We start from the raw sequence: 16,387 nt of genomic DNA, 5'->3' as shown, positions 1-16,387 counted from the left end.
CGTGCACCCAGCATCCCCTTTGGGAAGGCGGCGAGAGGTGTTTGTTTATGCCGGGGACGGGGAAACAGCTCAGTCCTGCGACTGCCATTTTGACGCCGACAACGACAACGACACATAGAGGCCCTACCACCAAACGGTATACTGTTTTATGTTCGCTGTGCATCCCTACCACCCCATGGCATGTCGTCTGCCATAATCATCACTTGATATCCACTATGGTCCCCCACTCTGAGAATGCCGTACGTTCTTTTCAGCTCACTTCTTTGAATACATGTCTGATGTCTATACCACAGCCCGTTCGCGCATCGGGGCTGCGGCCCCCAAGTCGCATCCCAGCAACTACTGGACTGCTAGAGATGTCGGCCTCTGACAACAATGCCCGCGCAATCCCTCCTCCCGCCAACCTGCTCAAGCACAAAGGCTCGGCCTGTATGTTCGCCTGCCGCACGCCAGAAGACTCCCATTGACCGCTCGCTTGTTGCAGTACCTGAACCTGCTCCTAAGAGAAAAACCTTGGCCGAACGCGCTGGCGAGCCTCCTGCTCGTTCTACCAACACCACATCCCGAGTCGTGAAGCGCTCCAACACGACAAATGCTCTGCGCAAAACCTCCGCTAATCACACAACCTCATCAATTCGCCCTGCCTCCGCCGCCGCTACCCACCGAACCAATTCCGCCCTTCCTCGAACCGGCTCCCGCAGTGCTCTGGCTGCTCGCCCTACCTCGATCGCACAGGAGGACGATGATGAAGATCTGTCCTCCTCGAGCATTCTCCCAAACAAGCGCAAGGGTATGCTACCTCCCATTGTTGAATCTTCAGCCCTCATCCTTCACCAGCCGGTCACGCATGACAAGACTGCATCGCATGTCTTTGTCATGTCGCGTGTCCCGTCTGCTGAAGCCTTCCCAAATCCTTTTTTGTCCACATCCTCTCCCAAAAAGTCTGCTTTTCCAGCATATCGCAACACGTCTCTTTCCACAGCATTTCGCAACTTGAGTTTGAATTCCAACAACTCGGACTCTCGATCTGCCTCTTTCTCTTCAACACAGCAAGACGAGTCCTTGTGCCCCAAGACTCCATCGCAGATACCCAAGCTCAAGCCTGCCCCGAAGACTCCGTGTCCGCCGGATGCAGACTTGCATATCTTTAAGACCCCCCACACCAAGTATTCCGTTCACAATGCTTCTCCGGGCAAGATTGTATATTTGAATCGCAATTCTAACACTCCTGCTCCAGCATGGGACACCAAAGGTCGCCTCGAAGACATGGAGACCCTCTACTCCCAACTCAAATCGCAACTCGATTCCGCCGCTACCGAAAAATCTGGTATGGAGGAAGGCATATCCATATACAAGGCTCGCAGTACGTCTCCTAACTTCTATATACATTGTCGCTAGCTGATATATGGGTCTGCAGTATCTGAGATGGAGCAAATTCGCCTGCAACTCTCGACCGCCAACCAAACACTGACCACCGAGCTCGCCGAGACCAAAATTAAATTGTCGTCAATCAATACGCAACTTGACGACTTGAAACGCAGTCACTCATTTGAGATTGATGATCTGCGACGAAAAAACCGAAATGATATCGAGGATGCCAAAGACGATCATCGCAAGGAGCTTGAACGTCTGCAGCGTGAAGCAAGAGATGAACTTGATCGAGTCAGGAAGGACGCCCAGGAAGAAGCCGACAGAGCGAACAAAACACGAAGGGAAGAGGTAGCTGAGAAAGAACGCGAACTCAGGGCAGAACTCGATGAAGAGAGAAGCCGCAGACTTCGCGAAATTCAAGAGCTCACAACACAATTCAGCATGCAAAAGCTGACGGCTGAAAACGATGTTACGCAGAAAGATCGCGAACTGCAGAACCTGCGAACAGAGCTCAACGAAGTCAAGGCCAATCTAGAATCATCAAATGCACTGAATGTCAACTTGAAGGAAAAGTTGACCGAAGCCTCGACAAACACCCTCACCCTCGAAACTTCAATGCGCGCCATGAAAGCGAAGATTGATTTCCTAGAGTCCGACAACCAAGCACAATCGCAAGCCTTCCAGGACCTCAACCAAAAAATGTTGGATGCTCAAGCTGTGGCTGCTGAGGCGAAAGAGAAGCTTCGTCAGGAGGAAACTTTGCGAAGGAAACTGCACAACCAAGTTCAAGAGCTCAAGGGCAACATTCGTGTCTTCTGTCGTGTTCGTCCCGCGCTAGGCGACGAGGAGACCAAAAAAGCAGAGCTAACTTTCCCCGACGCCGATACAGACAGCAAAGAGGTGGTTGTGCAAGGTCCGGATCAGAAGAGCGCTATGGGAACTGTTACCAAGGCCAACAACAACTTCTCATTTGACCGAGTGTTTGGACCATCCTCACAAAATGGCGAAATCTTCGATGAGATTAGCCAGCTCGTTCAAAGTGCGCTCGATGGATACAATGTCTGCATCTTCTGTTACGGCCAAACTGGATCAGGAAAAACTCACACCATGTCTTCAGCCGATGGCATGATTCCAAGCGCTGTAACTCAAATCTACGAGACAGCCAAGAGTTTAGAAGATAAGGGTTGGTCCTACTCCATGGAAGGCAGCTTTGTCGAAGTATACAACGAGACTGTGAATGACCTTCTTGGAAAGGCGGAAGATTGGAACAACAAGAAGCACGAAATCCGTCAAGATCCGGTCAAACTCAGGACCACAATCACCGATGTGACAACAGTCGATTTGGACTCGCCTTCACGTGTAAATGCTATTTTGGACCAGGCCAACCGCAACAGACGTGTTGCCGCTACTCAAGCCAACTCGCGCTCGTCACGCAGTCACTCGGTCTTCATTCTCAGGCTTATTGGTGAGAACTCGACTACCGGAGAACGTTCTGAGGGCACCCTCAACCTCGTCGACTTGGCAGGCAGTGAGCGTCTTGCTCACAGTCAAGTATCAGGCGACCGCTTGAAGGAAACTCAGAACATCAACAAGAGTCTGAGTTGTTTGGGCGATGTGATCAGTGCTCTAGGATCTGGCAAGGATGCGAAGCACATCCCGTATCGCAACAGCAAAGTGAGTTCAGTCTTACGGCACATCTGGATATTGATTTAACATCGACACAGTTGACTTACCTCTTGCAATATTCGCTGGGCGGAAACAGCAAGACATTGATGTTTGTGATGGTCAGTCCTTTACAAGCCCATCTGTCTGAGACCTTGACCAGTCTCAAATTTGCTACCAAGGTTCGTTATACGCTCTTAATCCAGCTTCAAGCACAATGATTGACTAGCTTCTAGGTGCATAACACTCACATTGGAACTGCGAAGAGACAAGCGAAGGTCAAGGATTAGAAATCATGAGTATTGAACATGTCCCTTTCTTTTTTTCTTCGCTTGTCATGATGAGGGCAAACATCTTCGGCCGGATTGTTTGAGGCGTTTTTTCTGGTAGATATATTTCTGGAGTACCCTATGAGCTCGAGATTGAGCGGGCGAAGGAGATGCGCAGATGACCCTCGGGTGGGACAGGCGCCTCGTGTTGATTGTGTTCAGGAGACGGAGACGACGTGAGATATAGAAATGTAAGCAAGACTTCATTTTCATTCTTATGCTTGATGCTGCCATCACTATTGTCCAGGCAATGTTGTATGCTTGCTGTACATCACGGTGTTGGTCGGCCACCCGCGGGGTACAAACATCGTGGTGCCTGCAAACGCTGCTTGTTTCTAGTATCACGTACGCCCTCCTGTCGATCTTGACCACCCAAAATCCATGGTCGCTGATCTCGGGCTATCCTTCTGCCTATGCCCTGAAGCGGGTTTGAAAGTTTGTGTGATGTCAATATAGAGTGCAGATCTGCTACTGCAGACTTCAACTTCGGCTCTCCACGACCCGGGTCAGCATCAAAGCATTGCCTACTTTTGTTTCGCTCAACAACAGATAGACCATCATGGATCATCTAACGTGCTTCTCAACAGTGTCACTGCAGGTCATTGTGTTTCCACACTGCTTACTTTCAGGTTCGGATATATCTTCGCCTTCAGTATCCACAAACGTTGTCCCGCCTTGTTCCTCCTTGGGTAACACGACAATAGAAGCCACCTGAGATATAAAAAAGGATCATCATGCTTCGGATGCCTTTAGAAGACCAGCCTGTGATCACCTCTACTTCGTCTTCTGGAACTCCTTCAATACCAGCCTGGCTAGCTTCTTGGATCTCCCACAGCTTCTAAAATACCACAAGCATGCGTCTCCACTCCTTGAAAGAACTCGATGACTCGGAAGGCAACGTCCGTCTGCACAACGATAAAGATACTGCTGTTATCTTGTACCCTGCCCCTTCGCCTACTGATCCGAATGACCCTCTGCGATGGCCACTATGGAGGAAACATGTCGCCTTTGGTAGTGTATGCGCTTTTGCATTTCTGTCCAACTATGCGATTGGTGGTCTGGCTCCGGCTTTCTACATTCTGAGTCAAGAATTTGGAAAGTCGCAACATCAGACCAGCGAGTTGCTTCTCTGGCCTGTTCTCGTATTTGGTGTCTTTGTATGTCAAGTTCTGCCACACTCTACTTCTGATTTTACATACTGATCTTTCCACAGAACTTCCTCTGGGTACCTATGGCAAACTATTTTGGCAAACGACCCATTTTCGTCTTCTGTACATTCCTCCTATGCGTCTGCTACATTTGGGGCGCAACTGCACAGAGTTTCAAGAGTTTATTATGGTCGAATATCATTGCTGCATTTGGAGGGAGTGCATCCGAAGCTGTCGCTGCATCGATGGTCAACGATCTTTACTTTTTACACGAACGTGCTGGTAAGATGAGTTGGTACGTCAACTCCATCTCGGCTGGTAACACTCTGGGTGTAAGTGCTTCTCGAACAAAATGCCTCCTCATGATATTGACCCTCATGTCAATAGCCTTTGATCTGCGGCTTTGTGGTTCAAGGTCTGAGCTGGGTAAGTGGCTCTCACATCATATAATCGTGGGTCTCAACTGATTTTTGATTAGCGTTGGCAAAAGATCATCGCAGCCATCCTCGTCGGAGTCAACTTTCTCGTCGTCGTCTTCCTTTGCCCAGAGACACGATTTGACCGTGCCGCACATGGACTCGCAGAACCTCTTGCGCCTTCAAGAACAACTAGTGATGTAAACACTCTCGAAAAGATAATCTCGAGTCCGGATCAACAGCCTGTGCATCGGCCTTCGGACACCTCAGACACAACTCCTCTCGATACTGTGCCTAAGAAGTCATATATACAGCAACTCCAGCTCTGGTCGCCGTTACCAAAAGATCTCTCTCTGTTTGAATTGTTCTTAAGTCCTTGGCCATTGATCGTGTATCCGGATGTTATCTTTTCAACACTAGCTACAGCATTTGCGCTTGCCTGGGTAGTAGGCATCAACATCCTCAACTCTTTCGTTCTCCAAGCACCACCCTATTCCTGGTCTCCTGCTGTCAACGGACTTATCAACATCCCTGGCCTACTGGGAAACATTTGTGGTGCACTTGTCGGCGGACCTCTGGTTGATTGGTATTCTGACTGGCGCGCCAGAAAGAATGGTGGTATTTTCCGACCAGAGTCGAGATTGACCATGTTGATCTTTCCAGGCGTTATGGTTCCGGCTGGGTGTTTGGCTTTTGGGTATGGTGTTCAGGATACACTCAATTGGACTAGTATGTTCTTTGGCTATGGCATGGTTGCGACAGGGTTGACGACGATACCTTGTATTACCATGACCTACATTTCAGATTGTGTAAGTCTTTTCTTCACCTTTCCATCTTTGACAAGGAGATTGAACTTGGCTGACTTGTGTATAATACAGTATTTGCCTATTGCACCCGATGCGCTACTGTTGATCAACGGGCTGAAAAATGTTGCGGCTTTCGGGTTCCTGTACGCTATCACGCCTTGGGTGTTCAAGGTTGGGTATGCAGAGTGTTACGGCGAGCAAGCTGCCATCGCTGTTGGAATACTTCTATTTGCCATTCCGCTCAGCTTTTTCGGTGCAAAAATGCGTCATCGTACTGCACAATGGCGTATCATTCTTTGATCAAAGCTAGATTGGGGGATTATGTAGTCCGTTAGGGTATCATTCAAAAGCCAATACATTCTATTTCGAGTTCTTTTTAGCCATGTGTGCGGCGTGCATTTTTGCGACCTCAGGAATGATTAGAGATTCGATCTCGACAGCAGGTTGTCCCGAAACTTCTTCTGCGTCTTGCTCGGCATCACCGCCAGAAGCCAGACCAACATGCTCGACTTTGCCGGAAATACTGGGTGTGCGTTTGCTTCTGGGTACGCGGATCCACTGTTGACCGGCTGATGCGGAGACAAACACAACTTCCCATTTGCGTGTCGACAACAAGTTTCCAATGACGAGGTGATGCGAGTACTTGTTCAGAGCGTACTCGGCCTTCTTGACCAAAATGGTTGGATCAGTCTCGAGTTTGAAACTGACAATCATGCCTTCGGGGGCCCAGCCGTCTACCAGTGTCTTGAGGAATTTGGGTACAGGCTCCAGACCAATGACCAAGCGTTGACCCTCGATGCGTGCGGCAGGAGTCTTTGTTCCATCAGCTCCATCTTGATTGTCCTTGTTAAAGTCTTCCGATGACTGAATTTTGTGCTCCACCATCTTGTCGCTAGGGATGAAGAAGTCGCTCACGGCAGCCGCAAGGTAGAAGAGCGCATTACCGCCCAACGGCTGCATCAAAATAGCAATCTCCCTCAGCTCCCAAAGATAGTCGTTAACCGTAACGAACGGGATCAGAAGCAATTTGCCCGTCTTTCTGGCATCCGTATACTTCCTAAGAACCCCCACCATCTCATTCTGATACTCCTCGCCAACCACAACTTTACCATCCCCTCCCTCATCCATAAAATCCAAAAAGCAATTCACATTGTGTGAATAATGTCTGCTGTATGGCAACAACGAGAATTCACGATGCAGGAAAATGACAGCATATCCGTGATCGAGAAAATATTCGGCAGATGTGGCTCCACGGGTTCCGGCGCTGAAATTGTCGACAAAGCGCACCATTTGATTTTCGAGCGGTACGGTTGTGCCTCCGGATGTCACGAGGACGACACGGCGGGATTCAGAAGCATGGCGCGAGATGAATTCGCGGGCTAGAGTTGAGTGTTTCTGGAGGACTTTTGGTCGAGGGTTGGACGAGAAGTATTCGTGCTCCATGATTTCTGTGAAAGATGTTCGAGATGGCGAGGATGGTGGTAGGGTCTTCGGATCATGCGGTCAATGGTAATGGAATCGCAAGATTGAAAGTTGCAAGTTGCCAGTTGTTTCGATTTTTGTTTCTTCCTATCGTCGGTTTTGATTGTACTGGGTAATCTCGAGACCAGGTGCGGCGTTGATCAATCCAATGGACAGAACAATGTCTCCAAGGTTGTAGTTATATCAATCTAACTATTGGAACCTTTTCTATCTGTGATCAGCATGCCACTCGTGGTTTCCATTCAGCATATAGCACTACTTCCTTCAGTCCCGAGGAGCGACCAGAAGTCGTTACGGTGACCCTCGGTGATGTCACGTCTTTCTCCGTTTCTCCGACGAAAAGACCAACCCTGCCCTCCCCCTCGTCAATTCGTCGCGACTTCGCTCGATGCAACTTCTCTCAAAGTGGAAAGAACCTCGTGTTACCAATAAATCTGAGTATCCTACTTGGAAGGTCATTTCCCAGCAGCTGCATGTCCTTCCTTCAAGTCCAGACACCCAATGGCACGGCTCCAAGCTTTGACCCAAGCTTTTTTTAAGCGCCTATGAAACTCCCCAGCCAGTGGTTTGAAACGCGAGACGAATCGTGTAACCACAGCGAGTTGCCCGCATGCTCTCGTATCTGCCGCTGCAAGGGATCAGTTGACCATGTGGGATGGCGCAAGGAGAATAGAACAATGGGTCCACGAAGCACGCACGAGTCTTGGTCTCGTGGCCGTCGTTGTGGTATACCGCTGCCAAATTCTCCGAAGAAGAAAGAGCCATCGTTCAATGTGTTGCGGCAGGAAAGCGCGGGTAGCCGCAGCCAAGCTGTCCAAAAGAAGATCATCCCAGTACTGCATTGGCACTCGTTCCCGCCGATTGATCAAACAGCTAGCATCCTGCGAGCGGCCGGCTCGAGGGTCTACCTCTCTTGCTAAGTTTGGAAGACTATAGGTTGCATTCGCGTGTATTGCCCTGCAGATGTGGCGTTCTCGTCAAGTCTCAGGTAGTGGGCTTTTTCCGTCGTTGCGAAGGCAAGCACCTCGAGATATAAACAGTGACTTCTCTTTTTCCTTTTCGTCCTTCCCTTCTGACCGCTTGTCCCTCAGTCGCTCGTTTCGTGACTCTCGTTTCAATCACTGTCCGTCATTCGCTCTGACCATTGACTGGTTTGCGATTGTACAGTGTCTCGCTCTTTCCAACTACTCTATTGTCACTCGACACTACACATCAGCCGACTATTGGCTCTCTCACCTACTAATACTTTTGCAAAGCACGACAGGCCGTGTCTGCTTTGATCAATCGACCAAAAAGACTATGAAGCAGTCAATCCTTCTCCTTGGCCTTAGCGCCAGCGCAACACTTGCCAACATCTACTTTCCGAAAGTCCAACCAACATGCAACAGTCAGGATCTGCAATTCAGCGGATGCCTGAAGGGACAATTCTGCCAGGAGAACAACACGTATGTCGAATTAACTGCTCTTGAGTATGTAAAACTCACAACGATAGATGCACTGCTGTAAAACATACATGGCCAATGTCCTTCCAGGACCACGGCAAGAGAAACATCTTTGATTTCTTCGACCGAATTTCCAAGCACCAAGCCAAAACTCCCAACTACTCACAAGATGGCAAATGTGGACCAAACAATGGCAACCTTCTGTGTGACCCTAACAGCACAGTATACAAGGGAACGTGCTGTTCTTCATATGGTCTGTCCCTCCCATTGGTATCATCTGTATGCGATGACTGACAAGCCACAGGATGGTGTGGTGACACCCCTGCTCATTGCGGAAGGGGTTGCTCTTCTGGCTGTTCGAGCTCAGCAGTTTCAGCCTCTTCTCTTCCAAGTTCAACAATTGTTAGAGCAGCACCTTCTGCCTCTGGTGCTGCTCCTCGTGATGATGGAAGGTGCGGTCCAAACTACAACAATGCATTGTGTGATCCCAAAGGCCCTTATGGAGGCTGTTGCTCGTACGCATGATATCACCTTGAGTTATTAGCCACGCTAATCTTGTCATCAGCTCTTATGGATACTGTGGTAACACTGATGGTCATTGCTTAACTGCCAACGGATGTATCTCTGGTTGCAAAAGTGCGGCTTCGTCAAGTGCAGCGGCTCCAACTTCTACAGTTGTGTCATCGGTTGCTTCTTCCAACGCTAACTCAGCTGCTGCGTCAAGCACGACTGGCGAGCCAGTCATATCAGCAGCAAGTTCTTCGGCCGGCAGCGCCGCAACAGGTACAGTAACCAAGGACGGAACATGCGGTGCTACATACGGCAATACCATCTGTGGTGATTGGCCTCAAGGCAGTTGCTGCTCGTAAGTGTCCGTGGTCATGATCTGTATGAAGCAGCTGACATTTTTTGCTAGTATGTATGGATACTGCGGAAACACCACTGCTCACTGTGGCGATGGATGTCAAAGTGGACCTTGCTTGAACGGTGCCGTCGTTCCAGCCCCTGGACCCAGTCCTGCGCCGGTTAATGCTAATCCTGGTTCCTTCGATATCGTCGGCGAGTCTGGTGCTCCTGCCATGCATGCTGGGCTCCTTCCCAACGGTAGGGTGGTCTTTCTTGACAAAGTTGAGAACTACACGCAAGTCAAGCTCTCCAATGGCCAGTACGCATATTCGACTGAGTACGACCCTGCTACTAACAAGTACACTCCTTTGGCCTACAAGACTAATGCCTTCTGTGCTGGTGGTTCTTTTCTCGCCAACGGACAGTTCATATCTCTCGGTGGCAACGGTCCTCTCGACTTCATCGACCCGACCGTGGGAGATGGTTTCGACGGCATCCGTTACCTGACTCGCTCTTCCTCTGACGCTTCCTTGGATGGGCAAGATTGGAGTGAGCCAGGCAACAAACTTAGCAGCAAGCGATGGTACCCTTCAGTACAGACTCTCCCTGATGGCAGACTCTTTGTTGCTTCTGGGTCTTTGAACGGACTCGACCCTACAGTGCCTACCAACAACAACCCGACATACGAGATTCTGGACAAGAATGGCAAATCATCTGGTGTTTCCATTCCCATGGAGATTCTGGTCAAGAACCAACCTTACTACATGTATCCTTTTATGCACCAGCTCAAGGATGGCTCGCTGTTTGTTTTCGTATCAAAGTCATCTGAGCTTTTCAATGTCGACACCAACACCACGTTGCGAACCTTTGCCGACCTTCCTGGTGACTATCGCACTTATCCCAACACCGGTGGCTCGGTTCTTCTCCCGTTGTCTTCTGCAAACGACTGGAATCCCGACATCATCATTTGCGGTGGTGGCGCATACCAAGACATTACTTCGCCGACCGACCCCAGTTGCGGCCGTATCCAACCTCTCTCCACAAACGCTAAATGGGAAATGGACTCAATGCCTCAGGGACGCGGTATGGTAGAAGGCACATTACTCCCCGACGGTACCGTCGTCTTCGTAAATGGAGGCAACGAAGGTGCTCAAGGCTTTGGACTTGCGCGCGATCCCACCTTCGAAGCTCTGATCTACGACCCCACCAAACCACTGGGTCAGCGATTTACTACTGGTGCCTCATCGACCATTCCCCGCTTGTACCACTCCGTAGCTTTGTTGTTGCTTGATGGTACGTTGATGGTTGCAGGCTCAAACCCAGTGGAACAGCCCATCCTCCAACCCACAACCGCAAACCCTTATGTCACAGAGTTCAGAGTGGAGATCTACACACCACCCTACCTCGCCGGCGACAATGCGAACAAACGTCCGACAAACATGACTCTATCTTCTACATCCCTGCAAGCGAACTCCCAGACTTTCGATGTGGAGTTCACGGTCCCTGCTGGTGCGCAGAATGTCAAAGTGTCGCTGTATCATGGAGGGTTTGTTACGCATTCTGTGCACATGAGTCACCGTATGCTTTTCCTCGATACGGAGGGTTGGAAGGATGGAGCTACTCAGCAGACCCTTACTGTCACCATGCCGCCTAACTCGAATGTTGCGCCTCCTGGTCCATATGTGGTTTATGTGGTTGTTGATGGCGTCCCTAGTGTGGGACAATTCGTGCAAGTTTCCTGAAATGACAGGAGTTAGAGAAATGGGAGGGAATAATGGATGATGATGTGCCTTTTTTTTTTCGTGGCTTAGCTAGTCAAAGAGTTTTTCAAATAATGTTGTGATTGTCAGAAACGTCTTAGGATTTCCTGAAGACTGGCTGTGAACTACCTCTCTTGGCTGATGTTGATTGCGGCAGTCACATAAGATAGATGTAAATCAGTCTCATGAACTATAATGTTAGAAGGAAAAGAAGTACAAAGGGTACAACATACGGAATCTGATAAAGATATCTTGCATTACTATTAGAGATTAAAAAATAGAAAATAGCAGTACCAAACGTATCGCCTCACCTATTCTTCCTCTTATTAAACAATCGACTCAATATTCTGAAATCACATTCGAACAGAAACAAAACTCACCCCATTGACTTGTCTAAAAGTCTTGATGTTGTGTGGCCAGTTGATCAAACATGTCCTGTGGACTGCTTCTTCTTGATGTGGACTCGTGGCAGGGCACGTCGAGGCAAGACCGCAGTCGGATCAATGCCGGCTGCCTGTTTTCTTTCGGCTTCGGCAACCTGAGCAGTCTGTATCCTGCTAGTGGATGGCGTGCCGATGATAGTACACATGAGCACTTTGAGAACAGTCAGAGATGATTTATGGTATAAAGAGTGGTGTCATCTGTGCACTTACCATCCTTGTCTGACGTAGTCCTTGTAGCATAATCGTCATTAGACACTACGTAGGTCTTGGGGCAGTATTGGCGACGGAAGGCAATGTTGTCTGGAGCTCCTCGACATTGGTCGTACACATTGGTCTTCGGATTGTGGTGTTGATCTTTCTCAGGACACACAGAAAGCAGATCTGCAACGCAACCTTGACCGTCTTCCCATGCGTCACCCTGTCCATGGCACCAGACTGGTGAAGAGAAGCCACGCTCAATGTCGATATCGAAGTAGAGGTGGCCATAACCTCCTCTGAAGGAAGCCTCGATGAGTGTGTCATGATCACGATGCTCACCAATTTCGGCTGTGTTGTTGTTGGGAGAGATGCCCACATACAGCTTCGGGCTCACACCAGGTATTGTAGGGATCCACAGATTCTCACCCGGCTCGACTGTAGCCGTTCTAAAATTGAAAATTTCATGAGAGCCAAACTCTCCCAAGTCCTCTGCCGCCCAGTCTGCACTGATGTGGTGCTTCAGAGCGTTCCTGTTGAGAATCCAGAAACCCATCGGGTGTGCTGCATCTGGTCCTGGTTGACCAGCAATATTCTGCCATTCAATAGGTTTCTCACTGATTGCATTGATAGCAGGGATGGCTGGTGGTATGGAAACGGGCTCGATTGGTGTTGAATACTGAACAGGTGTCCAGGACTCAAGAGGAGCGATAAATTGGACGGCGGATTGACTTGGAGGTGAGTTGATAGGGGAACTTTCAGCTGGCTGCTCGGGGAACTTCGACCCCACAACTGATGGTAACGCAACAACTTCGGTCGGAAATGGGACGACTGATGGGGCCTCGTTGGTTTGCGACTGTAGGCTCGGATTTGAAGATGGTCGAATCACACCAGCTTGTGTGTTCTTGGATCCAGTAGGGATCGCTCCAAGGTCGGAAGAATTGGCGTGATAAGCGACGGAGACTCCATCTGGACCTAGAACAGCGAGATGGACCTGCGCGGTCGCCAAAGATAGCAAGGCTACCAGTGGTGCTAGTGATGGTATGAACAAGCGCATGTCAAAAGGTACGACCAACAAACTGAACGACAAGCGCCTGGCAAAGGAAAGAGATGTCAAAGCTCAAACTCATCCGCTTACCTTGCAGCATCTTAAATATTCCTCCAAGGGTAACGATTTTTACTGCTCGAGCTTTTGCCTCTGAATCATAATGCTTGATCACCATCCGAATTCGAGAATAGGGTCGCGTTCTCTCCACCTTGAAGAGCGAGTTTGTGGGCGAGATGAGTGTATTATGGTCTGGAGGCGTCGGACGGAGCGGGTGCTCATGCTTTGACCATGATGAGTTAATTATTTGGCTGACCATTGGTAGCTACCCCTGGATGTCTGCGTGGAGATTAGGCATGACCGGCGTGCTCGGTTGTCCTGTCAGATAAGCATAATCTCTTCATGGTTTACTGTGGAGTCAATTGCTCTTGAGAGAATATCGAAACTTGCATAGTCGTCCTGATTCGAATGCACCACTTAATCAATAGGAATCACATAGGGCGGCGGGGCGCAGAGGTGGTTCGACGCTCATAGTGGCGATGATTGACTGGCATAGGGTCGTTGCAAAAAGTGTGTAGAGGACAAAGACCGAGATTGTGAAGGTATTCGAGGCCTTCTTTCCAACCTTCATCTGATCGACGTCACTGCTGTCTTTGGTCGTCTTGCGTAATTTTGCCTTCCTGCCGCTTTACAAGCAAGTCCTCGAATATCGAAGATGAAGGGACTTACCAACAAATACATTGTTGAGCCCTTGACGAACACAGCATTCTCAGTCGCATAGATATAGTCTCAATAACTCGAATGCTGTAGTAAATTCACAAATGTCATATCTATCCCTGCCTCGGCCGACCCTTATTTTTGCAAAACGCCTATATCGTTGCGGCTTTTCCCAACCGTATTGTGCTTCCTATTCCCGTCTATACTTAGTTCCAGGCCTCGAGGTTCTTGAGAACAACCTCGTCCTCGCCTCTGGTGAAGAGTCTTCCGATGACAGATACTCTCTCGCCTGCCTCTTCCAGAACCTTCTTGGCCTCAGCGGCGTTTTCCTTGCTCACAACGATGACCATGCCAAGACCAGTGTTCCATGTGCGGGCGAACTCGCGAGACTCGACGTTTCCGGCCTCCTTGAGCCACTTGAGCACCGGAGGGACAGACCATGCTGAGACATCAACCTCAGCAGCGAGGGTCTTGGGCAACATTCTTGGGATGTTGTCATAGAGACCTCCACCAGTGATGTGTGCCATACCCTTGAGCAGGTCCTTCTCGACAGCCTTCAAAAGAGGCTTGACATAGATGCGAGTGGGGGTCAACAAGCTGGCGCCAACAGTGGTGTTGGGTGCCCAAGGTGCCTTGTCGTGGTATGAAAGCCCCTGGCGCTCAACAACCTTTCTGACGAGCGAGAAACCGTTCGAGTGCACACCATCACTAGCAAGACCAAGGAGGATATCACCTTCAACCATAGATGCAATGTCGGGCAGAATAGTGCGACCACGTCTGAGAGCACCTGTGGCACAACCACCAGCATCGAATTCATTGCCTTGATACATGCCGGGCATCTCTGCAGTCTCTCCACCGACGAGAGCGCATCCTGATTCACGGCAACCAGCGGCGACACCCTCAATGAATGAGACAGCCTCCTTGATCTCCAGTTTGCTGCAAGCGTAGTAGTCCAGGAAGGTCAAAGGCTCAGCACCTTGCACAACCAAGTCGTTGACGTTCATGGCAACAAGATCGATACCGACAGTGTCGAACTTGTCCATAGCAAAGGCGACCTTCAGCTTGGTGCCGATACCATCAATGGCCTGAATCATGATGGGAGCCTCGTCATAGCCGGCAGCTTGAAGATCAAGTGCACCACCGAATCCACCAATCTCAGCATCAGCACCAGGTCTGCGAGTAGACTTGACAGCCTTCTTGATTGCAACAACCAGATCGTTACCAGCATCAATAGAAACACCAGCATCGGCATAGGTCATGGCCTTGGGCTTCTCGACGTCTCTGGTGCAGACGGCACCATCGTAAGCGGGCTCCAGCAGCTTCCATTCGCAGTTGATGTTCTCCTTCTTAAACTCGCCGAGCAGGTGGTGGGCGATTTGCTCGAAGTTGTGAGTGGCCAGAGCTAGAATAGTGGGACCAGCACCAGACAAGCAAATACCGAGAAGACCAGGCTGCGATGTGGGAGTAACAGACTTCAGAATCTCGGTCAGACCAGGAATGAGAGTCTTTCTGTAAGGCTGGTGAATCTTGTCCTGCATACCATCGTAGATCATGTCAGCGTTGGGAGGGCTCTGACCGAGAGCGGTGGTCAAAAGAGCGATTCTCTGCAGGTTGGAGATGACGTCTGCCTTGGGATACTCAGTGGGCAAAACAGAACGAGCCTTTGCAGTAGAGACCTCAAAATCGGGAATGATAGCAATGCACTTGATTTCGGGAGCCCAGTTGAATTTGATGTGCTTGCCAATGTTGATCGGGGGGATAGGAGGGGTAAGTCCAGTGTCGACACCACCAGCAGGTGCGGGAAGAACCTCACTCAGAGGAATTTCCTTGCGCTTCATGTCTTCCGGATCCAGGTCCTTGAGGTATGAACCAACGAAGCCGCCGAACAGAGCAGCGGCAACATTGTCAGGATGTCTTTCAATCATCAGACAGAAGTCGAGCATACGGTCCTTGGTCAAGTTGAGACCTCCGACCTCACTGCCAAGCATAACGCCAGCAACAACAGCAGCACCAGAGGAACCGAGACCACGACCCAAAGGGATTGGGTTAATGATGTGCACATGAGTCTCGGAAGGGAAAGCATGCTGGTTATGGCATCGCAGAACATAGAGAGCAGTCTGAGTAATCAGATTGCGGTCAGCAACAAGATCAACACTTTCCTTGCCGAGACCCTCGTAGGTGATCTTGCAGTTGGACTGGTGTTCCGAAGACTTCTTGGACGAGTCTACGGTGACACGCAGCTCGAGCCAGACAGAAAGGGCCAGACCGATGACATCAAAGCCGGGGCCTGGTCAAGAAGTCAATTGACGAGCAGAGATATGGTGGGCAATTGGTAAGCAATACCAATGTTGGCCGAAGAACACGGCACCTCTGTGGAAAATTAGCATTGATCGTGGGGCAGAGATGAGCAAAGCTCCGTACTGATTGAGAAGGACATGTTGGACAGAATTGGCTGTCAACGTTCTTGACAACCGGATATAAAGACAGGAAAGAAGTCGCGAGAAGACCTTGTCTAGATTGACAGGAGGTTGGCACGCGATATGCAGAGAATCAAGCGATCTCGGAAGGTCGCTGTCGCGAAGGAGTCACTTTGAGGATATTTTTTCGACCTCACGCAACAGCACCCCGCGTTCGGCGGTCGGGAGTCCCACGTCTTGGCAGCCGGGCGGGCGCGCCAAGCTCCACCGACAACATCATACGTAGGCGCCGCCAGTGAGCGACGCGC

At 49.9% G+C, this 16,387-nt stretch overlaps 6 protein-coding genes across 6 annotated transcripts; 3 read left to right on the top strand and 3 right to left on the bottom strand.

The window, feature by feature from the left end:
• Positions 1–215: 215 nt before the first annotated feature.
• On the top strand, positions 216–3,323 carry M437DRAFT_72300 (kinesin-like protein klpA; the record flags this gene model as incomplete). Its single annotated transcript, XM_041025831.1, has 7 exons — positions 216–239; positions 294–429; positions 485–790; positions 1,238–1,363; positions 1,418–3,045; positions 3,096–3,215; positions 3,270–3,323. The coding sequence occupies 7 exons, from the start codon at positions 216–218 to the stop codon at positions 3,321–3,323; spliced, it is 2,394 nt and encodes a 797-aa protein (XP_040883789.1).
• An 893-nt stretch (positions 3,324–4,216) lies between these two features.
• M437DRAFT_39693 (MFS general substrate transporter) lies at positions 4,217–6,032 on the top strand (the record flags this gene model as incomplete). Its single annotated transcript, XM_041020058.1, has 5 exons — positions 4,217–4,519; positions 4,576–4,842; positions 4,898–4,936; positions 4,989–5,735; positions 5,805–6,032. 5 exons carry the CDS (start codon positions 4,217–4,219, stop codon positions 6,030–6,032), a joined length of 1,584 nt encoding a protein of 527 aa, XP_040883788.1.
• Positions 6,033–6,092: 60 nt separating this feature from the next.
• Positions 6,093–7,175, bottom strand: M437DRAFT_62939 (DFP-domain-containing protein; the record flags this gene model as incomplete). The annotated part of the gene is made up of 1 exon (XM_041024175.1): positions 6,093–7,175. One exon carries the CDS (start codon positions 7,173–7,175, stop codon positions 6,093–6,095), a length of 1,083 nt encoding a protein of 360 aa, XP_040883787.1.
• A 1,559-nt stretch (positions 7,176–8,734) lies between these two features.
• M437DRAFT_39117 (DUF1929-domain-containing protein) lies at positions 8,735–11,244 on the top strand (the record flags this gene model as incomplete). Its single annotated transcript, XM_041019948.1, has 4 exons — positions 8,735–8,909; positions 8,961–9,171; positions 9,222–9,521; positions 9,573–11,244. The coding sequence occupies 4 exons, from the start codon at positions 8,735–8,737 to the stop codon at positions 11,242–11,244; spliced, it is 2,358 nt and encodes a 785-aa protein (XP_040883786.1).
• A 442-nt stretch (positions 11,245–11,686) lies between these two features.
• On the bottom strand, positions 11,687–12,957 carry M437DRAFT_39421 (uncharacterized protein; the record flags this gene model as incomplete). Its single annotated transcript, XM_041020009.1, has 3 exons — positions 11,687–11,856; positions 11,916–12,495; positions 12,559–12,957. The coding sequence occupies 3 exons, from the start codon at positions 12,955–12,957 to the stop codon at positions 11,687–11,689; spliced, it is 1,149 nt and encodes a 382-aa protein (XP_040883785.1).
• Positions 12,958–13,868: 911 nt separating this feature from the next.
• M437DRAFT_72295 (phosphoribosylformylglycinamidine cyclo-ligase-like protein) lies at positions 13,869–16,099 on the bottom strand (the record flags this gene model as incomplete). Its single annotated transcript, XM_041025830.1, has 3 exons — positions 13,869–15,949; positions 16,006–16,032; positions 16,084–16,099. The coding sequence occupies 3 exons, from the start codon at positions 16,097–16,099 to the stop codon at positions 13,869–13,871; spliced, it is 2,124 nt and encodes a 707-aa protein (XP_040883784.1).
• Positions 16,100–16,387: the final 288 nt, after the last annotated feature.

The sequence above is a fragment of the Aureobasidium melanogenum genome, assembly GCF_000721775.1.
Source record: "Aureobasidium melanogenum CBS 110374 unplaced genomic scaffold scaffold_2, whole genome shotgun sequence".
NCBI classification, from domain to species: Eukaryota; Fungi; Ascomycota; class Dothideomycetes; order Dothideales; family Saccotheciaceae; genus Aureobasidium; species Aureobasidium melanogenum.
The sequence above is the reverse complement of the archived record's forward strand: the minus strand, read 5'-3'. Positions and strand labels throughout refer to the sequence as shown.